The sequence below is a fragment of the Nannospalax galili genome, unplaced genomic scaffold (assembly GCF_000622305.1).
Source record: "Nannospalax galili isolate Female #2095 unplaced genomic scaffold, S.galili_v1.0 scaffold1258, whole genome shotgun sequence".
NCBI lineage: Eukaryota > Metazoa > Chordata > Mammalia > Rodentia > Spalacidae > Nannospalax > Nannospalax galili.
Window position 1 is genome coordinate 921,719 of NW_008341370.1, and position 27,385 is coordinate 949,103.

The 27,385-nt window shown below is 42.5% G+C and overlaps 1 protein-coding gene across 3 annotated transcripts in view; it reads left to right on the forward strand.

The window, feature by feature from the left end:
* LOC103737119 (AT-rich interactive domain-containing protein 1A) overlaps nucleotides 1-27,385 on the forward strand; it is a 90,299-nt gene that overhangs the window by 9,807 nt on the left and 53,107 nt on the right. For 2 of the 3 annotated variants that reach the window (XM_029565239.1, XM_029565241.1), the window contains one exon: nucleotides 25,988-26,200. In XM_029565239.1, the coding sequence (XP_029421099.1) occupies nucleotides 26,000-26,200 (201 nt within the window). In that variant the 5' untranslated portion in view covers nucleotides 25,988-25,999. Of the gene's footprint in view, nucleotides 1-25,987; nucleotides 26,201-27,385 lie in introns of those variants that run through there. The other variant, XM_008836829.3, reaches the window with a different exon arrangement.

The window sequence follows — 27,385 nt, forward strand, 5'->3', positions numbered from 1 at the left end:
TTTTTTGTCTTTTTGAAACAGGGTCTCCCTGTAGCCCCAGCTGGCCTAGAACTCCAGGCAACTCCAGGCTGGCCTTGAACTCACAGAGATCTGCTTGCCTCTGTCCGCTTCCCAAGTGCTGGGATTAAAGGCCTGTACCACCATGCCTGGCCCTCAGAATAATCTTTTAAAACTAAGTCCACTAACTATGACAACAGTTTCTTCACAAAAAGTATTTTTTAGATTAGATTAAGTGGGGTGTGGTGGTGCATACCTTTAATCTTAGCACTTAGGAGACAGGTAGGTAGGATCTCTTGAGTGCCAAGCTAGCCAATGCTGCATAGTGAGACCCCAAAAGTATTTAGCTTAGATAATAGCAGGGAATATGAATATAGTTATGACCCTTTTGATACTTTTTAGGTAGAGCCATCTTTTTTTTTTGTCTTTTTGAGACAAGGTCTCCTTGTAGCCCCAGCTGACCTGGAACTGGCTATGTAATCAGGCTGGCCTCGAACTCAAAAGCTCTGCCTGCTTCTGCCTCCCAAGTGCTGGGTTCAAAGGTGTGCTCTACCACACCTGGCCCAGGCTCAGCTATTTTCTTTTTGAGACAGGGTCTCCCTGTAGCCCCAAATGGCCTGGAACTCACTATGTGAACCAGGCTGGCATTGAACTCACAGAGATCCACCTGCCTCTGCCTCCCCAGTGCTGAGATTAAAGGCATGCACCACCACGCCTTGTGGTTCTGCTATCTTCCAAATTGTTTTTGATTTATTTTTCTGTGTATGAGTGTTATGCCTGCATGTGTGTGCACCTGTGTTGTGCAGTGCCCTTGGAGGACAGAAGAGGGTGTCAGATCCCCTGGAACTGGAGTTATAGGCCATGTGGACGCTACTGCAAGAACAGCCAGGGCTCCGAACTGCTGAGCCATCTCTCCAGCCCTCAGGTTCGGCTATCATACCAAAGACTATCAGGTTGTTTTAAAGCAAAGTAGAAGAAAACTTGGGTCAACATTGACTTTGTTTGCCCAATATTGTCAAGGCCTTTCCCATTACAATGATAGTAAGAGTGTTAGAACCTCAGTCTTATTGGAGATTCCAGTGGGGGTGGGCTCAAAGAGTTACACTTACTAGGTATGATGAAAGGATTTAAAAGGTGAGAGACAAAACCAGATGTGGTTGGCATATGCCTATAATCTCAGCACTGAGATTTGGAAGACTTGAAGCAGGGGGCTCACTGAAAGTTTAAGCCAGCCTGGGCTACATAGGGGAAGACCCTGTCTCAATCCCCTCTCAAAAAAAAAAAAAAAAAAAAAACAGGCAATATCTGCTTCAAAGGAATTTAATCTTGGGGAAACAGAATTATGTGTACACAGAAGACTTAGCAATACAGTTTTATTATGGATGTAGACCAAATTAAAAATGATGCAGTTTTACAATGGTTGTAGACCAAATTAAGTATGTGGGCTGAAGGGATTCAGTAACTAAGAGCAATCAGAATTAGGCAGGGTTAGCCTAGAACAGCTCTTCAGAGGTATATTTGTTAGGTTAACTATTCAGAAGGGGAAAAGTTAAAATATTAATTTGCCTTTTATTCATAATTATATTGTAATTCCTTGTAATTCCTTATAGAATCCATTTGTGCAGCCATTCCTAGACCTCTAGTTATCTTAGTGTTACAGTGACTTTGAGATTTTAGACTAATGATGAAATTGCTAAAAAAGAAAAAGAGGGCTTAGTGGTTCCTGTGGCTGTACTGAACCTCTGGTACAGCCTGAGTTCTAGACCAGTTTGTGGATCCATCTGTAGTAATCCTGACTTTGGGAAGTCAGGTCATCTTCAGAGTTGAGTATTCTGGACAACTCTGCTGTGGTTATGGTTCAGCTTTGGTTGGTGAGCCTGGACTGTTTTCTTGGCAAAGTTGTCTGACTTTTCTTCTTGTTATTTTTTGTTTATGTATATGTGTATTTGTTTGAGTGGATTCTGTGTGTGTACAGGTGCTAGAAGAGAGTATTGGATCCCTAGGAGGTAGAGGTACAGGCGGGTGTTTCAGGTCCTCTGAAGAAGTGCACACTCTCTGAACTGCTGGTTTCCAGCCCTTCCCCCAGCTTTCCTAAAACAAGTTCCTGAAGTACCTATAGCCACTCTTCACTGCTGTCATTTCTGAGGAGCTGGAGTGATGCTTAAGCTCAGTTGCTTTAGACCTTACATGGAGGGCTGATGGTTGTATACGCCTGCACATATGCAGTTTGCCCATCTGTTCATAGAAATGGCCTTTAATATTTTTTATTAGGTTGGCTGTGGCCAAGACACTTGAAAATGCTGCAAACAAGCTTACTCTTTATGGAGCCTCTGAAATGCAGTAATTTTGATTTCTTATTACCTACTGGTCTAAGTGTGTTTGGAACTGGTACTTGTCAAGGACTATCAGTGGATACTTGATAGTTGAGCATGAGTAGGGTGTCCAGTGTTTCCTTCAGGAAGAGAAGGGTAAGATATACTGCACCAGTATGGAATTTAAACATTTTTATTTTATGTGTATGAGTGTTTTGTCCGTATTACTTAAGTACACCATGTGTGTGCACCATTGCCTGAGGAGGGCTTCAAATCTCCTGGAACTGGAGTTGCAGATAGTTGTTAGCCCCAGTGTGGGTGCTGAGAACCGAACCTGGGTCTTCTGCAAGAGCAACCAGTGCTCTTAACCTCTGAGCCATCTCTCTAGCCCCGCAAGTATGGAATTTAAAACAAATATGTTATTATTAGAATATGGGTATATGCGTGCGTGCATATGTGTGTGTGTATGTGTGTGTGAGTGGGCTGTCTGAGCATAGCTGTGGAATTGGTTCTCGCATGGGTTCCAGGGATTGAATTCTGTTTGACAGTCAGGTCTATAGGCAATCACGTTTGCCTGCTGAGCCATCCCATCAGCCCTGAAAGTCTGGGATCTTGAATACAGATTCTGGTGTAGAAATATCTCTTCCGACTTCTTTTGCCTTTTTGCAAAAGTGTGTTTTTAGTAACCCACAATTGGGGCATCATAGTCTGTCATGGGCAGTAGATGTTGAGGGCCTTGATGAACTCCCGTAAAAACCCACATTTTATAAGAATCTAAGTTAGAATGAGCATTGACTTAATAGTGTTGACTCTTCTGAAATTGCTCCTTCCCTGTTTAAATGGATGAAATTATTCTCTTCATCACATGAGAAGAAAGACAGCTGAGTGACTCTCCCTTCGTTTTTGTTGGTCACTTGTGCATAGCTGGAAGATTGTCTTGGGACAGGTTGAGTGTTTCCCAGTGGCTTCTGCGTTGTCTAAGGGTGGACTGGAATGGGAAGAAGCCTAATGCCAAGAATGCATTCCAACATGCTGCAGAGTAGGAAATTTGATCCCTAAAATGTTGACTTAGTGTTGGTTATGGTACATATTAGAAATCACCCAGTAATCCAGGACAGGTTTTTGTCGCCCTCCAGGAAGTTTATGTCGATATTAAATAGTAAGGGGCTTTGGATACTGGGCAGGGTGTGGCCTGCAGGCCCAGAGCACTGCTTGAATGCCTCTCCATGAAGAGGAAATGTGCCATGTGCGCCGCCCCCCACCCATTTGCCTTTGGGCTTCCTTATGTCTTTGTTGCTTCTAATGTTCCCAAGTCTGCAATGTTAGATATTAGATTTCCTTTTCCCTTGGCACTGACACGTTCATGATTTTCTGTGGCTCATCACTAGCAGCCAAGATTTTTTTGCGTGCTTTTCACTCTTAAACTTGTTAGCTTTCAGCTTGCTTGTTTATCTCTGTTAAAAGGAGTGAGTCTTCCCTTCCCCCCAAGATCTCACAGGAGTGTGATGGCAGTGGGGGAGTGTGGGGTCGGTGTGATATCAGTTATTTAAAAAATCCCATTTGCCCGTGTGCTTGGTGTTTTTATTTTGCCTCCTACTTTCCTTGAGCTCACAGTGTGTTTGCTGTGCTTGCCGGGCAAGAGTCATTTGGGCTTAGCTGTTTACTCACAACCAGACTCAAGTCTAGTGTACTTTTGACTTTAAGAACAGTATGAATTTGGTCACATGGTAGAGTGTTAAAAGCTACATTGTGCTGGGGTACATCCTTTTGGAGGAAATGGATTTGTCTTTGGTCTTCTGCCCAGTGATTTCGCTCTCTGGAGTAGACCTTACCACTTTTTCCTGTCCTTGGCAAACAGATGCCCTGGGCAGAAATTCTGGGCTGGTTGTGGTGCTCATTCCTACACCTTTTCTGGCAAATGCAGATGGCTTTCTCTCCTGCCCCTTGGATAGCTTTCTGTTCTGATCTTGAGGCTGTGGAAATCACACACTGGTCGGGCATTAGCTTAGGATTCTGAAACTCTTCTAAACACAGTTTAGATATCTCACTCTTTGTCTTTAGACATCTAACTTTTACCTGTTTAGGTACCCGAAGCTGCCAAAGAAAACTATATTATAATGGATTTAGGGAACAGTTTGTCCAAAACATTGCTCAAGGCCAGGGATCTTTACTGAGATCTTGACTTTGAAGCAGTCACATGCTGAGAGTGAGTGTTCACAATCACTCCCCATGTATTAGGGGCTAGTTTGTGCTAAGCAAGAACTATGTTTGGTTCTCATGGGAATTTCCTCATTTCCTTTTAAATCCTGGAAGAGGTGGGTTCTGTTATAATTCCTCTTGTTTTACAGTTATAGAGTTTTAGGCCGGGTATGGTGGCACACTCCAGAGTCAGAGAGATAGACTGATCGCTGAGTAAAAGGCCAGCCTGGTCTACATAGTGAGTTTCAGGCCAACTGGGGCCACAGCTCTTAACCCTGGATGTAAGCCACCTGACATAACTGTTGGGAAGTGAAGTTGATTCTGGAGAAGCAAGAAGTGCTTTTAACCCTGTCTCAAAAAGGAAACAGATTTTTAAAATTTATGTATATGAATATATTGCTTGCATGCATGCAAGTGCACCTGTGTAGAGGTCAGAAGAGGGTGTTAGATTCCCTGGAACTGGAGTTAAAGATGATTATTAGCTGCTATGCGGGTGCTGGGAACCAAACCTGGGTCCTCTGCAAGACCAACTAATGCTCTTACCCACTGAACCATCTCTCCAGCCCCAAGTTATGGAAATAGAATTTAACAACATCCTCTAGAGGTGGTAGTTAAAGGTAAAGATGGGATTTGAATCAAGGTTTTTGTTTGGTTTTTCGATGCTAGAAATTAAAATCAGGGCTTCTTGATTCTAGGTGCTAGACAAGTACTCTATCACCAAACCTAAAATACTAATTTTGCTTCCCCAAAATAAATGACTTAAGAACCAGGACTTCTTGGGACACTTTCTTTAATTGCCTAGAACGCTTTTAAGATTTTATTTGTGTGTGTGTCTATGTGTGTGTCTGTGTCTGTGTCTGTGTGAGTGTGTGCCCCTGGAGGCCAGAAGAGGGCCTGGAATTCCCTGGAACTAGGGTTACAGGTGGTTGTGAGCCATCCAACATAAGTGCTGGAAAATGAAGTTGGGTTCTGGAGGAGTAAGAAATGCTCTTAACCTCTGAGCCATCTCTCCCACCCCTAGTTAGAACGCTTAAATAAAAGACTGGAAAGCCAAAGTTAAAAATTTGACACCACACTTAGATCCTGGTCCTGTCCATCCCATCCATTTAAAGGTTTTTTTTTTTGTGTTTTTTTGAGACAGGGCCTCCCTGTAGCCCCAGCTGGCCTTGAACTCACTATGTAGACCAGGCTGGCCTTGAACTCACAGAGATCCGCCTGCCTCTGCCTCCTGAGTGCTGTGATTAAAGGTGTGCGTCACCACGCCCGGCTCTTGTTTCTGTTTTTTTGGGTTTTTTTGGTTTTTTAATATTTTATTAGTTTTATTTTATGTGTATGAGTGTATTGCCTGCATGTTTGTGAGTGCCACAGAGGTCAGAAGAGGGGGTTGGATTCCCCTGGAACTGGAGTTAAGGACGGTTCATAGCTGCCATGTGGGTGCTGGGAATCGAACTCCGGGGTCCTCTGCAAGAGCAGTCAGTGCTCTTAACTGCTAAGCCATCTCTCCAGCCCCCATTTAAAGTTTTATTCTGGGTTTCTCATGAATGGTCATAGCACTTGATTTATAACTGTCTTGTGGTTCCTGGGAAGAGAACTGTTAGTTCTTAGTCCTTAGATCTCCCTCATCAGGAAAGGGCTTTGAGATTAGTATGGGATTCAGGCTCTTAAGATACAATCACTTTTATCTAAGTGAGTGTCTTATATTATGAAAATATTTACATGATAATTTTACTTTCCAGAAACCTGAAACACTCACTGGAGAGGAAGGTATTGCTGTCTTAATTTGCCACTTGGGGTAAAGTGAACATGTAAGGTTAAATGCTACATACAAAGTTTCACAGGAGAGTCAGCTCTAAAACCCACTTTTAGATTTCCCTTAGGCTATGTGACTTCAGACCAGCCAGTTCTCTTACTCTATATTCTCAACTACTTCGTGAAGAAAAATACCTACTTTATGGGCTGTAATAATAAGATATATAAAAGTACTATTAGGTTATCAAGGCCCCCTTTTTTAAAAAGGTGTTTGTTTGTTTGTTTGCTTGTTTGAGACAAGGTAGACCAGGCTGGGCTCACACTCACAGAGACCCCCTTTTGTCTCTATGTCTCAAGTTCAGGGATTAAAGGTACATGTAACCACACCCAGCCAAGAATTATTTATATTTTATTTTTAAAATTTTATGTATTATTTTTATTTTATGTGTATGTGTGTATTGCCTGCATGTAGGTAAGTGCACCCATGTCATTTTTAAATTTTATTTATTATTTTTATTTTTGTATTGCCTACATGTAGGTAAGTGTACCCATGTCATGCAATCTGTATTTTAATATTTTATTATTTGTGTACGCATGCATATAAAGTGCACCCATGTCATACAATACCTGCAGAGGTCAGAAGAGGGCGTCAGATTCCCCTGGAACTGGATAATTATTAGCCACCCTGTGGGTGCTGGGAACTGAACCTCGGTCCTCTGCAAAAGCAGCCAGTGCTCTTAACGGCTGAGCCATCTCTCCAGGCCCTAAAATTCTTTCTTAATTTCTTTTGTATTTGTATAATGTGTATAGGAGGGTGTATAAATGTCATGTGTATATGTATGTACATGGAGGTCAGAGGAAAACTTTGAGGTATTTGTTCTCTTCTTTCCCCTTTATTTGGGTTTGAGGGATCAAACTGGTTGTCAGGTTTGCATGGCAAGTTCTTTACCCACTGAATCATCTCACCAATAGCCTTTCTCTTCTCTTTTGAGACAGAGTCTTGCTACGTTATATATCCCAGGCTGGCCTTGAATCTGCAGTTGTCCTTCAGCTACCTGAGTTCTGTGTTTATAGGTATATGTCATTATGTGTTTGAAAATCCCATATTTTGTCCTAGTTTGAGAGGTTGCCTAGGCCCTGTTTAGACATGGAAATACTGTGAATTTCTATAGTGTTTTAACAAGTTGTTTAGACTGTCCTGATAGACACTTAAATTTGAGAACAAAGAAAAATGAAAAAAAAATTGCGAACTATTGGATTATGTATTTGTACTCAGCTGGCTGCGGGGCATATCTGAGTTGCCTGAGGTGCTTCTAATTACACTGTAGATTGATGTTTCAGATATGTCTCTTCTATGATGAAAGTGTTACTGGATAGAGAAAAGGCTAAAAAGTGCTTGGAGTTGTGTTGGCCTCCATGACCTGCTAAATAACAAAACACTGTAGGTTGTGGCTTTAGCACAATCTGAAGGGTCAGAAGTGCAAGGGTAAGTTGTTGGCAGATTGCACTCCAGGTGAAGGCTCTTGTTTGTAGACAGTGGTCTTAGCATCTCCTCACTAAGGCCTTATGTCATTCTCCCACCATGAGAAGAGAGCCCTTTTGTATCTCTGTTTATAAAGGTGCTAATCCTGCCGTGGAGGCCCAGCCTTCTGACCTAATCTAAAACAAATTACTTCCAGAGGCCCCATCTCCTAATACCATCACATTAGGAGTTAGACCTTCAACATAGGCATTTCAGGAATATCCACACATTTAGCCCATGTCAGACAGAGAATGGAGAGAGATCTTCTACTGTGCAGTGATGATAAACTGTAGTGTGTTTGCAGGGGTTGGGAGAGGAACCCACACCTGTCTATTCAAGACTTGGGGGCTCCCTGCCTTGGGCACCATGGCGCTCACCTTTAATCCCAGCACTCCGGAGGCAGAAGCAGGTAGATCTCTGTGAGTTCCAGGCCAGCCTGGTCTGGTTTACATAGTTCCAGGTCAGCTGGGGCTATAGGGAAACTGTCTCAAAAAGCCCCCCCCCCCAAAAAAAAAACCACTTGGGGCTCCCTGCCTTGTGTTTTTCTTCTCTGAGTTTCTTGGAAAGATGGCATGGCATTAATAGCTGTATCTATGGGGTCCTGGGAGTTTGATGAAGGTAGAAAAGATTATTTTAGGATGATGTCTGATGGTCTTCAAGTATGACCAATTCATTACATAAGTAATTCTAACACTTGGGAGGTAGAGGCAAGGGGATCCGGGAGTTCCAGTCCAGCTTTGGCCACATGAGACCCTGTCTCAAAAAGAGACCAGTATTGGAACACTTATTAAATGCCATGCTGTTCCTTCTGCCTGTGATGGCGAATTGATCTGAGAACAGTCATTTGGTAACCTTTGTTCCTCATGCCCAACTCTTGTGAAATAAAGTAGAATCCTAGCAAATCACTCTAGCAAGTCACCCTATCTCTGAAGTGGGTGAGCCCTTTCTGAGGAATGAACATTTGAGCTAAGGCCTGACTCCAGTTGTATGAGTTAATGAATAAAAATTGTGCTTGGCAAGCATGGTGGTACACACCTTTAGTCCCAGCACCCAGGTGGCAGAGGCGGGAGGATCTCTGTGAGTTCCAGGCCAGTTGGGCCTACAGGAAGACTGTCTCAAAAAGAACCCCCCACCCCACCCCCAAAAAAAGAAAGAAAAGAAAAAAGATTGTACTTGGCAATGTAATGAAAATTACAGAAAATGTTGTTACAGAAAATTGTCAGGTAGTAAACATTATCAGTTCAGATACCAAGTGGAGAACCAATGTTCTAAGTCACTTGGACTTTCTGAAAATCTAATACAGTCTATGTCCTTTCCCCTACATTACAAGTGTATGCCCATCTTTTTCCCTTGCTACCTCAGAAATGTGACTGTGATCACTAAAATCCAACCAGGAGAAAGGCATTGATTTCCAGGAGGCGGGATGCTAACAGTTTGACCTGTGAATTGATAATTGTGCCTACAGAGGAACACTCATGGATGGGTTTATGTTGTACATGTGTTTCACACTCACTTTACCATCTTGCTTTTAGCTTTATTTCTCTCTGTACTCTTCTGCCCATTTTTCATTCTTTCATTTGGTATCTCACTGCTATAATAGAGTTGGTACAAGGCCTAGAGATGCAGCTAATATCACTTATCAGGAAACTTTTCAGTGTTGATTCCCACTCTTGGCTTACCTCTGTTCCAAAGGCCTGGTTAATGAGAGGCAGGAAGTACCTTTGGCTTCCTAAATAATAAACAGATGTTCCTAAATGGTTTTGAGCTCTTTTTGTTTTTGTTTATTGCCTTTGGTCTGGAGGCCACAATTTTAGTCCTCCTTACTCTTTGGTCTAGAACAGCTTTGTAACATTCTTGTTTTTCCTTCCAGTTTATGATTTGAATCCTTTGCCCTCTTACTACAACTTGGAATTGACTTCTTTAAAACCCCAACATAAAACCTCAAGTGACCAGTAGTGGTTTCATTATGGTATTTTGGTTTTTAAAATAAAATGTGATTGAGGTAGTTGGGCTTGTCCACCCAGACACATACACTAAAGGGAAATTCTTTGTGCCTTGGAATAAGATAATTCAGAAGAGTGTTTCGAGCCAAAATGGACTGAAGAGGCAATGGAGGAGGGTTAGATGTTGGCTAGATTTCCTTGGTGGTTTAGTATGCCAAGTATCCATCCCAATGTGATTATACTGGCCTGAGTGCAAATAAAGAAGAGAGACAAAAAGCTTCTTAAAAGACAGCTGGTAACTTGAGCCTGGTCTCATGTGTTTCTGGTGTAAGTCTTGAAGCCAGAGCCTGTACACATTCCTTGGGCAGTGCTTAGAGGAGTTGGGGGACAGTATACTTTTGATACTCTGGAGAATTTGCTAGACCGTAGTTTGGTTTGCCTTTATGTAAATTGCTTACCTTAAATCCTGGGATTTGAAGGCCCCTGCAGTAAGTCTAGCTTATTAAGATTGAGCCATTCCTTAACTTCTGTAATTGTGCCTGCTGTAGTTTAGAGTAGACTTTCGGGGATCCTAGTTGAAAGAGTGATGTTTTAGGGGAGAGGTCCAAGGTACTTCTAGGAATTAGTGAGATGAACAAAGTGAGCGGCATTGCTGCTACTTTTTGGTATCAAAGTGTAATATTGTACTTGATTAGATACAGAAGCATGATCACAGTTGCATGCTTGTATGTAAATCAAGTTCTACAGTTAAGTGATGTGCCACAGATACCATTTTTAGTATTAGAAGGACTTTGGCAAGAGGTACTGTATACTTAGATTTAGTACCTTTTTTTCTTCTTCTTTGAGATAGGGTCTCCATGCAGTCCCAGCTGGCCTGGAACTCACTATGTAGACCAGACTGGCCTTGAACTCACAGAGATCCGCCTTCCTCTGCCTCCCAATTGCTGGGAGTGTGTGCACCACCACACCCAGCATAGATTTTAGTACCTTTTATTACATTTGTTTTGTGTGTACCAGTATCCCTCCTTCCCATGTGCATATGTGTACCCGCCAGTGAGTATGTGGAGAGCAGTAATTGGTTTTCTTCTTCCAATGTGGGTCACTTGAGTTCAATTCAGGTCAGGTCATCAGGCTTGGTGGCAGGCACCTTTACCTGCTGAGCCATCTGGCCTGGGAGAACTTTTTTTTTTTTTAATTTTTTTTTTTTAACGTGTATGACTGTATATTGCCTGCATATATGTAAGTGCACCTATGTCACGCAATGTCGTGGAGGTCAGAAGAGGGCATCAGATTCCCCTGGAGCTGGAGTTAAGGACGGTTATTAGCTGCCATGTGCTCTTAACCACTGAGCCATCTCTCCAGCCCCCTGGGAGAACTTTTAAAAGAGAAAGCAGATGAGCCCTTAAAAGTTTTGCTAGGGGCAGTTTTTGCCTTGTTTGTTTAGTTGGTTTCGAATACTGTCTGCAAATCAGATAATGGAACAGGGAGAAAGAAGTATTTTAGAAACTGATCTGAAGAGCTAGACAGTGTTGTGTTTGCTGAAAAGTTGGGATTGTACTCTGGTGAAGGTGTTTGTGGGTTCCATGACTCTTGCCTCTGTGTATTACTTTAGTGCCATATCACAGCGAGAACTCTGACAAGAACGGCAGAAGATACCAAGAGAACTGCCCCGCTCTGCCCAGCTCCTGGACCTGTTCACACTAAGGTCCTTTCCCTAGTAGAACACCTTTTTCTGGTGTTAAGTCATATCGCCTCGTGCGAGTGCCTTTTGGTGTCCAGCCATATCCCTGTGTGAGTAACATGGTCTGTTCTTAATATTTAATACTTAATTTTTGGATGTAGACTAGAATATAGTATTCCAATCTATTTTCTTTGGATACCATCAAGGTCTCCCAGACTTCGATAGTATTCCCCATTTCTCAAGAATTTTAGGATAGGACCTTTAAAAATCTTCAACTGTATTTTCTGCTTGCTGAAATGATGCCTATAGTTTAAAGTATAGAATATTTGGGGTCTTGCCAGTGTAAAAAAATCTTATGACAAAATCTTTGAATAGCCCATGAGTACCTACACTCTACTAGTTGCTCATTATGTAAGCTTGCATTAATATAGCAAGTACTTACTGAGCTTCTGCAATGCTCTCAAGCAGCATTGTGAGCATAGAATGCATAATTCCTGCCTCCAGAGTAGTTTCTAAGGGTGGAAATCTGCAAGCAACTAACAGATAGCTGTATAATTGCAATGACAATAAATGCACTAGAGGAAAAGTACCATTTTTGGTAAGTTATCTTCTAATTTGTGTTTTTTTTTTTTTTTTTTTTTTTGAGGTGGGTCTCACACTTTAGTCCAGGCAGGCCTGGAATTCACTAGGTAGCCTAGGCTGGCCTCAAGCTCATCAGTAGTCCTGTCATAGCCTCTCAGGTGCTGAGATTATAGGCATGAGCCACAAAGCCTGGTTCCAACTACTGCTTAAAATAAGTCTATGTTGCCAGGTGTGGTGGCGCACACCTTTAATCCCAGCACTGGGAGGCAGAGGCAGGTGGATCTCTGAGTTCAAGGCCAGCCTAGTCTACATAGTGAGTTCCAGGACAGCTGGGGCTACACAGAGACCCTGTCTCAAAAAGACCCAAAACCCAAAAAAATCAGTGGAAAAGCTCAAGGCAGGATTTATTTATTTATTTATTTATTTATTTATTTATTTATTTATTTATTTAGGTATTTTTGAAGCAGGGTCTCCCTGTAGCCCCATTTGGCCTGGAACTCGCTATGTAGACCAGGCTGGCCTTGGACTCAGAGATCTGCCTACCTCTTGTGTGCCACCACGCCTGACTAGTAAGTGTACTATTTAACTCTTAGGGTGAGTATTGGTCAGTTCTGACTTCCTTTCCCTTAACTACTCCAAGGATTAAATGTTTCAGATATAGTGGGTGAGGGATTATTTCTTTTTGTGAGCCACCTTGTAGATATTTGGCATTTTGTTCCCCATATACTAAATGCCAGTAGCATTACAAAGATTCTGTGTGACAACCAAAAAAAGGCACTTCATACATTTAAGTCCAAACACTTATCAGTGGCTGGTATTGCCCCTGTTGAAAACTATTGGCTGTAATGTCAAAATTCTTGGAAGGAGTCACTGAACAAATTCCTCTGGGAAAACAAACTGAAAGTAGGTGGTTCTTGAGACTTGGACTGGCGGTGTCAATTGTATGTTGATGTTTTTAAAGTAGTTATTTCAGAACTGTACTTTAAACCTCATTCTGCCTTTTTTTTCCTTTTGAGGATGAAAAGGGAAGAGATGTCTGTGTATGTTGGCATCCTGTCAAGCATTTCACATATTGTACTTACCATTTGAGCTGTCTCATCTTTGCTGAATATAAAATTTCTTTTAATACATTTATTTTGTGTGTGTGTGTGTATAGCCTGTGTGTGGTGGTTAGAGACATCTTGCAAGGATGGGTTCTGTACCATGACTATGTGGGACCTGGGTATAAAGGCTTGGCGGCAAGCACCTTTACCTCTGAGCCCTTTTGTCAGCCCAGAGTTTTTCTTCTGAGATAGATGTTGTATTGCCCAGGCCAGTCTTGAACTTTCTAGCTTCCTGCCACAGTCCTGGGTAGTTAGAATTACAGGTATGGGCCACTGAGCCCAGCTAAACATAAGATTTAATCTCTGCTTTACAGATGTTCCAATGGCAGCTGATGAAGTGGCTTGCTGAAATGGTTTCAAGCCTTATCCTCTAGGTTTGTTTTTTCTTAAATATGACCTTAATTTGATTGCCAGTTAGCCTCCAGTTGATCAGTTTGGGTTTTTGGTCTTGACTATAAGGTGTTAATTAATTGTTCTGGTTTCTAAATGCTTACTGCCAGAAATGTGGGATTTGTGCAGGGTGATGGTAGTTAAGGGTACAGTACTGAATTAGGTACACAGATGCATATTCCTGCACTTACATTCTGTCTAGGATACACAGTAAACAAGTATACCATGTTGTATGCAAATGGCATGGTAGAAGAAAAAGTGACCATTTATAGAAACGATCGGGTATCAAATTTTTAAATGTTTCTCAGGGAAGGCTGAACTGAAGAGCGAGTTTGTCTGTCTGTCTGTCTAGTGGGGTGTGTGTATAGTATGTGGTGAGACAGGTGCAGGGCTGGCCTCAACTCTTACATAGCCAATGACCCTGAACTCCTGGTTCTCCTTTCTGCCTTCACTTCTTGAGTGCTGGGATTATAGGTGTGTACCAATGCCTCGCTGGGGATTGAGCCTAGAGTTTTGTGTGTGCTACACAAGCATTCTACTAACTGAACTACATCCCCAGCCCTGAAGAGATATTTGACATAAAAGATTGAGCTATACCTGTCTGGGAGAAGAGGGCAGAACACGTGAATACAGTCTGAGTCTGACACATTTAGCTGGCTTGCACTGTACTCTTCACTTAATTCACTCATTCCATTCAACCTTGAGGATGCTGTTATAGTAACTCCCCCCTCCTCATTCTTTGGATTCAATTTCTGAGGTTTCAGGTACCTGCAGTCAACTCCTATCTGAAAATACTGAATGGAAAACTGTTTTGAGAGACAGACCACATTCACATAACTTAAGTGCTTTGTTGTGGTTGTTTTTATTATTGTTGTTAACCTCTTACAATGCTAAAACATGAGTTAAATTTCATCAGAGTATGTATCAGAAAAACAGTTTATATATGTAGGGTTTGGTACTATGCAATTTTAGATAAGGAGGCATAATTGTGCTGTTAATTGCTCTTCTCCTATTTTGTTTTCTTTTTTTTGTTTGAGACAAGATCTCATTTATTCCATGCTGGCCTCAAACTCACATAGCCAAGAAATGCCTGGTTTATTCAGTTTGGGAATCAAACCCAGTCCTCATGCCTGGCTAGACAAATACTCTGTAGCTGAGTGACATCCCTGGCCTGCTCTCTGTATGCATGTGCTGTGGTCTGTTAGGTGTCTTCCTCCTCACTCTCCATCTTATTTTTCAAAACAGTATCTCTTGTTGAACCTGAAGCTTGCCATTTCAGCTAGACTGGCTAATTATCAAGCCTCAGGATCCACCAGCTTCCCCACTGTTGAATTACAGATATCCATTTTTGTGGGCTGGCTTTTACATGTGTGCCTCTGGAGCTCTGAACTCAGTCTTCATGCTTGTGTAAGCAAGCACTTTAGCCGCAGAGCAATCTCCCTGGTCCTTTTTGATTTTTTTTTTTTTTTTTTTTTAAGAGACAGTTTCTCACTGCCCAGTTTACCTGGACTTCACTGTCACCTAGGCTGGCCTCAAACAAGAACTCCTGCTTGCCTTGGCCTCTTGAGTGCTGGGATGACAGGCATGAATAAAGCCTGACTAATCTATTCTCTGGATGAGGAACCTCATCAAGAGTCCTTAGGAACAAAATTGAGAGCACTGTGGGTAGCGCTTTTAACCTAGCTGTCCAGGGTGGGCATGTAGAGTCCCAAAGTATGTCTTCTCCTGTTTGTTTTTTGGGCCTTTCCTTTAATTTTTTGTAACCCTATGATTTAAGCAATATCTGAAGGGGAATTTTTTTCCTACTTTAAAATAGGAAGGTTTGCATACAGTTCTCTAACTTCCTATAATTTATATGTTACTCTAGAGTACAGACAATAAGAGATTGAAAACACAGATTCCTGGGCCAGAGTTGGTGACACAAGCTTGAGTGAAGCAGAGGCAGGCGGAGCTCAGCGAGTTCAAGGCCAGCCTGGTCTACATAGTGAGTTCCAGGCCAGCTGGGGCTACAGGGAGACCATCTCAAAAAGACAAATTAATTAATTAAATTAATTAATTAAAAATAAATTTTAAAAAAGTAGAGATTCCTAACCCCTGTCCTCTAGATGCTGATTCAGAATTCTGGATGGTAGGATTGGATTCAGTACCTGAGAAGGTTAAAACTGGTTCACTGTCTTGCCTGTTCTCCCATGAGGCTGGTCTGAAAACTGGGATTGGAGCCCATGTGTTCTGCCTCTCAGAGTAGTTTTACTACTACCAGTACTGTTGCTGTTTTATTCTTGAGAGTTGTAAACAGGGAGGTTCTTTATTTTTTATTTTTCATTTTTTTAAGATTTAACATTTTTATTTTATAAGTGTGTGTCTGCATGTATGTATGTGGACAATCTGGGTGTGTGGTGCCCATGGAGACCAGAAGAGGGCAATATATCACCTGGAACTGAAGTTACAGAAGGTTGTTAGTTGCCACATGGGTGCTGGAAACTCTCAGGTCTTTTGTAAGCAGTCAGTGCTCTTAACCACTGAGCCATCTCTCCATCACCAGGGGATGCCTAATTTTATCAGATGACATCTCAGCTTCTGCCTCTCTTGTGATCTTACTTTTTTTTTTTTTTCAAAGCTCTGGGTTTTAAGCACCATTTAAGCAGAATCCCCCCCCCCCCAATTGCTTTGTTTCCTTAGAGGGTATTATAGTTAGTTGGAAACAGAAATTGGGTCTAAGTTGGGTCTTACAAAAAAAGTGGTCTTCCTCATTGTAGGATGTAAAGGGATGGATAATGAAAGTACATGGTGAGGGAAGGGTTTTGTCATGTGTGGGAAGTGTGTTAGTTCCGCGCTCTAGCTGCTTTGTTTGAAGCACTCTTTCTAATGCCAAAGAAAAAATAAAGCAATCAGCCACCTGGTTGTGGTTTTTCTGGCATGCTTCTTTTGGTGGGCAGCTATGAAGTGGTTATTACAGTTGGCTCTCATAATTGGTTAGTTTTATTAGATATTTAGTGACTTTTTTGAGACAAGGTCTGACTCTGTAACCAAGCTGGCCTCGAACTTTCTGTCTTGAGCACTGGGATTATAGGCATGAGGCAGCCCTGCCCAGCCTGTTCTCTGTCATTTTGAGATAGTTGGGGTTGGAAGGTTCTGAGTCTTAGGTCTGGTTGCAGCACTTACCTGATACATTGGACATGGGCTCTTTAGAAACTTAGGGGAGTTTGAAAGAATTTAAAACAACAGAAGTGGTTTTTGGGGTGGTGGTTGCAAACTAGTGGTTGGTAATATTGCTATATAGGCAGGTGACTAATTTGTTCAGAACTTGAATAATTGTTTTCTATCTTTTTTGAAGAATTGGGGTGTGGTCCAAGATTATTAATGATGAGACTCCTAGGCCAAGTGGGTTGGATTCCCTGGATAAAACATGATTATCTCTGAGATTTTCATTTTCCCTCCTTTTGTCTCTCCCTTGGTGAGATGTCTCTGGTAAGGCCAGATAGCAACTCAGGAGCATTATTGTTCTATCACATAGTCATGTTTCCTCTCTGTTTAAAAGTAAAGCAAATAGATTTGTGTGGTATCACTCACCTGTAGTCTCAGCACTCCCGAGACTGAGGCAGGAGGATCATTTGAGCCTAGAGGTTAGAAAATAAGCCTGGATAAGATAGCAAGATTCCATCTCAAAAACAAAGCATACCCCTCCCCCCACCCCAGGTCTAGTCTCCTTATTTTAGGAGGCAGGGTCTGAGGATAGAACTGAACCAAGCAGATTTCTGAGCAGTTCCTCTTCAATTTGGCTAAGAATCCTTGACCAGCCTTCAAAGCCACAAATGGTGAGGGGAAGAGAGGGCAGGGGGCTGGGGGTCGGGACATCAGACCCTGATGTCTGTAGTGTCGGTAGCTAGAGAAGAGACAGGACAATGGGAGTGATTTATGCTGGTCAGCTCGTGTCCGGGGTACAAAGAGTGTTCTCTCAGGGAAGTCTGCCCCCCTAAAGATCTAAGTGATTTCTGTGAAGTCGACCGGGAAAGTGAAAGCTTGTTGGTTGGGAGAGGCCTAACTTTAATACTTATCTCTGCCTGGAATGCCCTTAACAGGAGGGTCCCCTACGGGAACTGGATCTGCAGCTGCTGCCAGCCCCTGGAATCACAGGAAGCAGAGGCCTGGTGCCTTTGTATAGGAGCTCTGCAGCCAGACAATAGTTTGTGCTGGCGGGGCCATGTGGCGAGTCACGTGACCCGGGGCTGTTTTCTGCTGGGGTCCTTACCCATCTGTTCTCTCGGCTCTTTCTGGGTTATCAGGCGCGAGTCCAAGTCTTCCCAGGCAGCCAGCTCCATGGCCAGAGATTACGAGCACTAACCTTCCTGGCAGGGGCGGTGTGGCTTCGAGTTTATGCAGATTAGCCATGTGTTTCTCACTTCAAGCCGTTCCACAGGAAAAGCCTTTTCCTGTGTTTGGCTCTCAGTGGGCGGTTCCCAGCTTACTGTACTGGGACTGCAAGCAGCAGGCATGCACGAGAGGGATCACAGTACACTGCCCCCCCCACCTCCAGTGCTACGTCACCACAACACAACCACTCGGCTCTCATACTGTTGGTGTCATTCATTCGGTGCCAAGATTGCTTTAAAAAATTCCCTTGGCCCCAGTTCAAACAGGAGTACAGCTGGGATGTGTTAGATTTTAGGCAGTCTGCCCTCAATTTGAGATGAGTTATAAATAGCAGTGCCGACTTCCTTAACTACCGCTCTCTGAGGTAAAATGCAGGTTAATTACTGTGGGAATCAGTTAGGGGGGGTTCTTTCGGTTAAAGAGCCAGAGATGCATTTTTTTATTGTTATTATTAAAACTCACAAACACATCTAGCCAGGAATACGTTGAAAGCACAAGGAATAAGAAGTAATATTTAAGTGTCCAAAGTCCAAGGATATGACTCCAGGTTTATACTGGCACCAGCTAGTAGGTGTTCACAGGACAAGTAGTGGTCAGGATTTCTTCTTTCTGAGGATGGGGACTTTTTTTGGCAGTCCCTGGCCCCAGCCTCCTCTCATCTTACCCTGTCCAGTCCTTGGCACTGCTGAACATTAAATCTGTCCCTTTGCTTCCTGGTCTGTAACTTTGGCTTTGGACTGGTTGGGTCTAGAGCTTTCCTCTTGGATCCCCCCACCCTTTTTTTTTTTTTTGTCTTTTTGAGACAGGGTCTCCCTGTAGCCCCAGTTGGCCTGGAACTCACTATGTGGACCAGGCTGGTCTGGAACTCAGATCCCCCTGCCTCTGCTTCCCAAGTGTTGGGCTAAAGGTGGGCAACTCCTGGCTTGGATCTTTATTTCAGAATTCTAAAGTTACTCTTTCCTGGTGCCACTGCGATGTGGTGTGGTGACTGAGATCTCATAGTGCTTGGAAGTTTGTGTGTTTGGGCCTGTCTTCTCTCTTTCTCAGTCATTCCTGGTCAGAGAATTTGCAACTATGTTTAATCTTTGAGAGACCTGAAACCAGCTACTTTTGAATATCTTGACACTTAACCCAGATGGGGCTTAAAGTTCAGTCTGTTACATTAAACAACCTCCCAGGGTCATTGTAGCTTCGCTTCCCTTGGTACAATTAAGAATTTATGAGGGATCCAGGTATCCACCAGGTCTGGAGGGAGTTGTGACTATTTGCTTGGAGCAGGAGACCTTTGCAAGTGGTTAGTCTGCCAGCTGCTTGTACTGAATATATTCAGAAGGCTAGGCCTGCCAGCATCCTTGCCTTTGATGCCCCTAAACTGCATCTTTTGATTCATTTCATTTGTCAGGCAGTTTATAACATGGCCAGTGATCTGGAAGGAGATAAGTGGTAAATTGAGATGAGGGGTTTTTTTGGGTTTTTTTTTTTTTTTTTTTTTTTTTGTTTTTTTTTTTGTGGCGCTTCTCCTCCCCCCTTTTTATTTTTTATTTTTATTTTTTATGAATGCTGGAGAGTATATAGCAGGGGGCCTGACTTCCCTGATCAAGGGCCAGCATTTTCCTCCCAATTATGTGTGTCTGTGGCAGAGCCTTTGCTTTTGAAGTGTAATCACAGTAATCTACTCCTGTGGTTTCTCATTGAAAGGATTTCCTCTCTGTCTTTCCCAGAGTGGAATCTAGCTCTTTGTAGCTACAATTCAGTGTTTCCCAGTCCCTTTGTGGCTACTGACTACTGATACCAGCTTTTCTATTTTACATGTAGTAGAAATTTTTCTGAAATTGCAGCTTTCCAATATAAGTGATTAGTGAAGGTGGAAGGTCCATTCTCTACTTTGAGAAATTGGATGGTGTCTTTTCTCCTGTAACTGCAAATCACAAATCTTTCACAATTAAAGAATTTGTTTTATTTTTACTTATATGTGTGTGCTTACATGAGTTTGTAAACATTGTAAGAGAGCATTGAATCCTCTGGAACAGCAGTTACAAAAGGTTGTGAACTTCCATGTGGATGCTGGGAATCAAACCCTGGCTCTGCAAGGGCACTACACGCCTTTAACTGCTGAGCCATCTCTCCAGCCACTCACAATGTTTTTAAATTCCAAAATGTGAACTAGGTTCCTGCCTACCTTCTCTTGATTATTTAACTTTGGCATGAGACCAGGACAGTTTGATTGGTTGAACTGAATTTATTTTCATTTACCAAATAAGCTACATATTATGATTAGCCTTTGGTGAGACGAAAGAATCTGATAACCAGAAAGTGTCAAGTTTATTTTTAGAAAAAGAATTTCTTAGACCGTTAATTATTTTGGGGGCTGCAAAAATTTCCTAAAGTAGGAATGGGAGATTCCTTGACCCCTCTATGGCTGTTACAGAAGCAGCCATACTCAGCTGGGCACTGAGATCTTACGTGAGAGAAGACTTGCCTTTAGCCTCCTTTTTCTTTTTTTCTTTTCCTTCTTAAAGAGTCTGACTTTTAAGCCAGAAGGGCCTGGGAGACTCAGTCCTCCTTGCCTAGCCTCCTAAGGGCTGGGAAGGTATGTGCCCCATGCCACTGTGACCTTTTTGGTTTTAAGCAGTGTGTTTGGGGATGTCTATGCAGTTTTGAAATCCTCCCTGGTAAGTGGTGGTTATTCTCAAAATATGCTTGCTCTTCCTTGACTTGTTCTGTATTGTTCTGAGACAGAGTCTCACTAATATAGCCCTAACTGGCCTGGAATTTACTATGTAGGCTTGGCTGACTTTGAATCACAGAGATCTGCCTGCCTGTGCCTCCCAGTGCTGGGATTAACAGCAGGTACCACCATGCACAGCTTCCTTGAGTGTCCTAATCTCCCCTATTCTAATTTAATACAGTCCAGTTTTTTTCCCCCTGCCCTTAATGTTATAACCTATCATAGGTTTGGGTTTAGTATGTGTTTCCCCACCTTTTGGATGGATAGTTTGAACTGGGCTTTGTCTTCGGAGTATCCCTTACCTATTTCTTATAGTAGGCATCATTGCAATTGAACAGTTACTGAGCCCTGTGATTAGGGTGTTTGAGGGAACTATGGAGATAAAATATCTGAGCTCTTGTTTCCCAGAACTTAGCCAGAGTGGTAGTATGTGCTTGTAGTCCCAGCTATCCTAGAGGCTGAGCCTAGGAGTTCAAGGGCAAACTGGGCAACATAGTAATCTTAAAACAAAACTAACATAAATTTAAAAAAAATATTTTTTTTTTTTTTTTTTTTTTTTTTGGTGTTTTTGAGACAGGATCTCCATGTAGCCCCAGCTGTCCTGGAACTCACTATGTAGACCAGGCTGGCCTTGAACTCACAGAGATCCGCCTGCCTCTGCTTCCCGAGCGTTAGGATTAAAGGCGTGCGCCACCACGCCCAGCTTTTATCATTTCTTTTTGAGACAGGGTCTCCCTGTAGCCCCAGCTAGCCTGGAACTCTGTATAGACCAGGTTGGCCCCAATCTCATAGAGATTGGTTTGTCTCTGCCTCTTGAGTCCTGGGGTTAAAGTCATGCATCATCGTGCTCAGCAGCTATAACTTTTTTTTAATACTTTTTTCATAGTTTTGTTTGTTTGTTTGTTTGAGGGGTTTTTTTTTGTTTTTGTTTTTGTTTTTGTTTTTGGATCTTTTTGAGACAGGGTCTCCCTGTAGCCCCAGCTGTCCTGGAACTCACTATGTAGACCAGGCTGGCCTTGAACTCACAGGAATCTGCCTGCCTCTGCCTCCCGAGTGCTGGGATTAAAGGCATGCACCACCACGCCCAGCTATAGTTATTATTTTTATTTTATGTGTATGACTGTATTGCCTGTGTGCATATAAATGCACCCATGTAGTTCAGCACCCATGGAAGTCAGAAGAAGGCATTGGATCCCCTGGAGCTGGAGTTATGGACAGTTGTTAGCTGCCATCTGAATGCTGGGAATTGAACCTGGGTCCTCTGCAAGAGCAGCCAATGCTCTAAACCTCTGAGCCATCTCTCTAGCCCCAGCTATAACTTTTAAGCTTTATGATACTTAGTAAATTTATAGTAGGTCATTTAGAAATGTGAGTGGTCCAGGTGTGCTGGAAGTGACTTCATGAAGAAAGACCAAGTTTCTCAGGGAATATAACTCTGATAGCGCTCTTGCCTAGCATACACAAGGCCTTGAGTTCACTAACTGGCATTGGGGGTGCCGTTGTGGATATGAAGCAGGATCAAGAACCATTGCATAAAGCTGGAGATACATAATTTTGGGGAACTGTGGAAAGATTGAAAAAGTATAGAGCCAAACCAGACTGCAAAGTCTGTAGAAGCAGTTTGTCATTTATTATAACTATCAGTTGTTGAACATTTAAACACCAAGCACTGTGGGAAGCTTATTTTTGTTTTTTGAGATGGGGTTCTCATTCTGTAGCCAAGTCTGGCCTGGAACTCATGGTCGCTCTCCAGCTTCAACTTCCCTAGTACTAAGATTATAGGAGTAAGCCACTGTACCTGATTATAGGAAACACTGTGCATTTTAGTCCAAGCACTGTTTTCAGGGTCAGGCAGTAAGAATTTGAACCCAAGTCCGTCAAATTAATACACTCTTTGCTCTTCCTATATGGTAATATCATGCAGAATTTAATGGGATGTTTGGAGCCATTATTTAGCAGGAAGTGGTGAGAGTTATTTGGGAAAATTTCTCTCAAACTATATTGTCGACGATAGCCACATGTGATTTTTGTGAATTTAAATTAAAAGTGAACTGAGGATATAGCTTAGTTGGTAGAGTGCTTGTCCAACATGCATTTGGTCCTGGATTTGATCCCAAGTACATCATAAACTGGATATGATGGCACACACCTGTAGACCCGACATTCGAGGAGGTGGAGATTGGGGCTGGAGAGATGGCTCAGAGGTTAAGAATGGTTGTTCTTGCAGAAGACCCAGGTTCGAATCCCAGCACCCACATGGCAGCTAACAGCTGTCTGTAACTCCAGTCCCAGGTCATCCGACAGCCTCTTCTGATCTCCACCAGCATCACATGACATCGGTGTACTTACCTACATGCAGGCAATACACACACACACATAAAATAAAAATAATAAATACAATTTTTAAAAAAAGGATGTAGAGAAAACAGGATCAGCACTTAGAGGTCATCCTCAGCTGTATAGTTTGTTTGAGGCCAGCCTGGGTTACTTGAGACCCTGGTTCAAGGCCAGCCTGGTCTACAAAGTGAGTTCCAGGCCAGCTGGGGCTACAGAGAGACCCTGTCTCAAAAAGCCAAAAAAAAAAAAAAGAAAAGAAAAAGAAAAAGTCAAGTTTACTGGTACTAGGTCACTGGTTTGCAGTTAATAGTATACATCAGAATCATTCAAGGACATAGAGGGTAGGGCCCAAGCCTTCCACACAGACAGAACTGGAATCTTTAGGGAGAGGCTCAGGTATTTGTAAGATAGAGAATTCTGCACTGTAGCCTTCCTTGATAGCTGCTGCTGTAGAAGCCCCGTGTTAAGCACCATAGTGATGACTAGATCTGTGGGCCGACCTGGACCACAGGTGTGCAACGCAAACTGATCTCTGCTAGCAGGTGTGGACTCGGGGCGGGGCGAGGGGCATAAATAGATGCAGCCTGGGAGAAGTAAGGAGTGCTGTATGGCATGTGACCTCCCCGAGGTCTTTTCAGGGAGAGAATGGTGATATTTTGGCTCCATTGCCAGAGTACTGGAGAAGATCATGTAATATTTCTCACTAGTCCAATTTTGTTAAATTTGAGCTTCCTGAATAGTCCCACAATAATCCATGTAGCTCCAAAATTTTGATTGGGAGCATTACTGGAGGTTCTAATATAAAAGCAGGTCTTGGATAGACGTCAAGATTGTTGGAAATAGCCCTTTAATGGCCCTGATATGTAGTAGTAATTTGGGACACAGTTTTACTAGAATTCTCTACAGTTTGGGAGGGGAATATGCCCATCATCACCATTACCTTTTTACCTGAAATTTTATCTGTAGCCTGAGAGAACGTTCTCCCTCCCTCCTTCCCTCTCTTCTTTTATCCCCCTGGTGGGGGGTGGGGCACAGGTCTGTGTAGTCCTGGCTGGCCTAGAACTCACTTATATAGACCAAGCTTGCCTTGAATTTGCTCCACTCCTGCCTCAGTTTCTAAGTAGCTGGGATTATAGGTGTGCAGCACCATCATATTTGATTTGCTTCTTCTCTTTTATTCTTGATATTTAGAACAGGAGCCTCATGAATTATCCTAATCAAGTTTCCTTCATGACACCTCTCCTTCCTCTATTATAATAAAACACTTAGGGGAGAGAGGGAAAAGGAGTAAGGGAAGGGCCAGCAACTGTTTAAAATGCGGCTGTCCTTTATTTTGGTGGTTTAAGACCTTACACATCTTAAATTATCAAATAATTTATTAACTATAGAATAACAGAACTAGAAAACCCTGGGATAATCTAGACTTCTAGACCATCCCCACCATACTCCCTCCAGACTTCCACCACTGACAGCTGCACTGGGAATTGAACTTTTAGGGCCTTATAGCTAGGCTAGGCAAGTGGTGTTTTTACTGGAGCTATAACCCCATCCTTAGGCCAGTGGTTCTTAAAGTGTGGTCCCTGGACCCATGGCATCAGCATCACCTGGGAGCTTATAGATAGCCTAAACTTATTACAACTATGCATACACTAGGCCCTATTTTTAACCTACTAAATCACACATGGATGTCAGTGATTTAACAAGTTCTTAAGATGATGTTGATATATGCTACTGAATCCCATTTGAGAGTTAATGCTATTTAAACCTGGAATGTTAGTATCTACCCTTAGCCCCCAATTTAAGATTCTCTTTTAAGTTTTGTATCAGGCCTAAGCCTACCCTGTAACTAATGTACCAGGAAGATATTGAGAGAAAATTTCCCCCCTTTTCCATACCACAAGTAGTTACAGATAGACATCTCTGGACAGTGCCAGTAGAATAAAACCATGCCAGAAAGTGAACCTGTCATACCATAAAAGACTAGAAAGCCCTAGTTTTGTTGTTTGTTTTTTAAACAAGGTCCCTTTCTAGCTCAAGTTGGCCTGAAACTCATATAATTGAGGGCTGCCTCAGATGCACAACAGTCCTCCTGCCTCAGCATCCTGAGTGCTAGGATTGCAGGTGTGAGCCACCATGCCCAGCTACAAAGCTATTATTTGTAGACAAATACCTATGGTTTGAACTTTGAGCTTTGTGTTGTTGGTGCTGTACCATGTTCTTTCTGATTTATTTATTTTTGTGTCAATGTGAATATATGTCCTGTGTGTACTGGGTGCCTGCAGAGGCCAAAAGAGGGCATTATGTCCCCTGGAGCTGGACTTAGAGGAGATTATGTGTATACTGGGAATAGAATTCTGGTCCTCAGGAAGAGCAATAGCAAGTGTTCTCAGCCACTGAGCCATCTCTACAACTTCATATCTTGTTCTCTACAGAGACAAAAATTCTGTCCTTTTTATAGTTTCAAACTCTTCAATTTTAAATGAAATGAACCTTTCACTTGAGATACACAAAGCTCCAAATTTACTATTCCTTCAGTAACTATTCTTCAGTTTTGTTTATTTGAAGAAAGCATATATTTAACTGCTTTGTCATAGTGCTACAAATGTACAAAGAAAAAAAGTTTCCACTAATGGGAGAATAGAATGCCTGGATCAGTTCTCTTCTCCCTCCTTTCAGTTTCTAGGACACTTGTGTATCTCAACTCATGAAGTACTGAAATAATCAATTTTGATGTTGAACAAGGTTATAGCAATATTTATTAACATTGTCCTGTCCAAATTATTACTTATGTTATTTGCTCTATACTTGGCCTTTCCCTAAAATCTCTAGGAATATTATACTTACAAAGTCATTTTTAGCTTACAAGATGTTTTGATAAAAGAGGTTGACATCATTTCATATATGATAAAATCAAAGTCCTGTAGAGGGTTAATGATTTGCTGGGTCTGTCCCATTACCTGTCATAATAACTGGTTTCCTGTGTGGTACATGGACTTTAAAAGACCTGTATATGTTCATGTGGTCCAGAGGCCATCCAAACATGAGGTTAATGAAAATGTTCTTTATTTTGTAGCCATCCAGTCCAATGGATCAGATGGGCAAGATGAGACCTCAGCCGTATGGTGGGACTAATCCATACTCACAACAACAGGGACCTCCTTCAGGACCGCAACAAGGACATGGGTACCCAGGGCAGCCATATGGGTCCCAGACTCCACAGCGGTACCCGATGACCATGCAGGGCCGGGCTCAGAGTTCTATGGGCGGCCTTCCTTATGCACAGCAGGTAGATGATGACTAATTACCTTAACCCTCTTTGCTGTCCAAGATTGATATGTGAGCGATAGACTCAAAATGTGTACTCAGCTTCCAAACCTCTTCATAGGGACATAGGCTAGCTGGCTCAGCCACTAATAAGGCCATGATAGTATTCACCATCCCATGTATGCCTCATGTCTGTCTATCCTGTTCTCTGTGTGTTTCTTAGCATATCCTGGGGTTTTGAACCCAGTCTACTCCAGACCCTGTCATTTTCCTCTTGTCCTGCTGGCCTGCCTGAGGGAGGTGAGACAAAGGAAGGGCAGTGGCTGAGGACTGGCATTGCTACTGAAAGGAAATTGTTTATGCCATTTGCCTGAGGATGAAGAGGCCCAACCCTTCATGTTTCTCAAGGCCTGGGCCAAAATGAACATTTAAGAGGGTCTAGGAATAGAAAAAGGGGCCAAAAATCCTAATAATACTGTTACAGGTGTGAGATTTTCTCTCTTTCCTGTGTCATTATCTACACCACTATCCCTTTGTTGTTTTTTCAGAACTGAGAATCAAATCTAAGGCCTTCAGTGTGCTGGATAGGGCTCTTCCACTGAGCACACCCCAGCCCACACTGTCATCTTTTTTTTTTTTTTTAATCTATTTGAGACAGGGCCTCCCTGTTGACCCAGCTGTCCTGGAAATCCCTATGTAGACCAGGCTGGCCTTGAACTCACAGAGATCCGCCTGCCTCTGCCTCTTGAGTGCTGGGACTAAGGACGTGTGCCACCACCCCCAGCCTGTTATTGTAATTTTCTTATTAATTTATTTGCCCAGCCTGTTATTACTTTATTTATTTATTCTTTATTTATTTATTTGGGAGGGGCTATGCCAAGGCTCAGTGGAGGTCAGAGAACAACTTGTGAGAGTGTTCTATCCTTCCACCATGTGGGTACCAGGGATTGAACTCAGGTCGTCAGGCTTGGTGGTACATGCCTTTACCCACCTACTATCATTTTCATTGCTAGTTGTGTATTGGCAGATTTCCTACCATTTATATTTGAATGATAAACTGAAAATAGTGACAGACAGAGTATGAAATCTAAAATTATTCAAAGAACGAACTTAAATACAGAAGGAGAGGTGGTATTTATTGCCTGCTCTTTCTGTCTTCTGTTCCTTTCTCCTTTTCTCCTTTCCTCACTTCTTTTGTGAGAAAGTG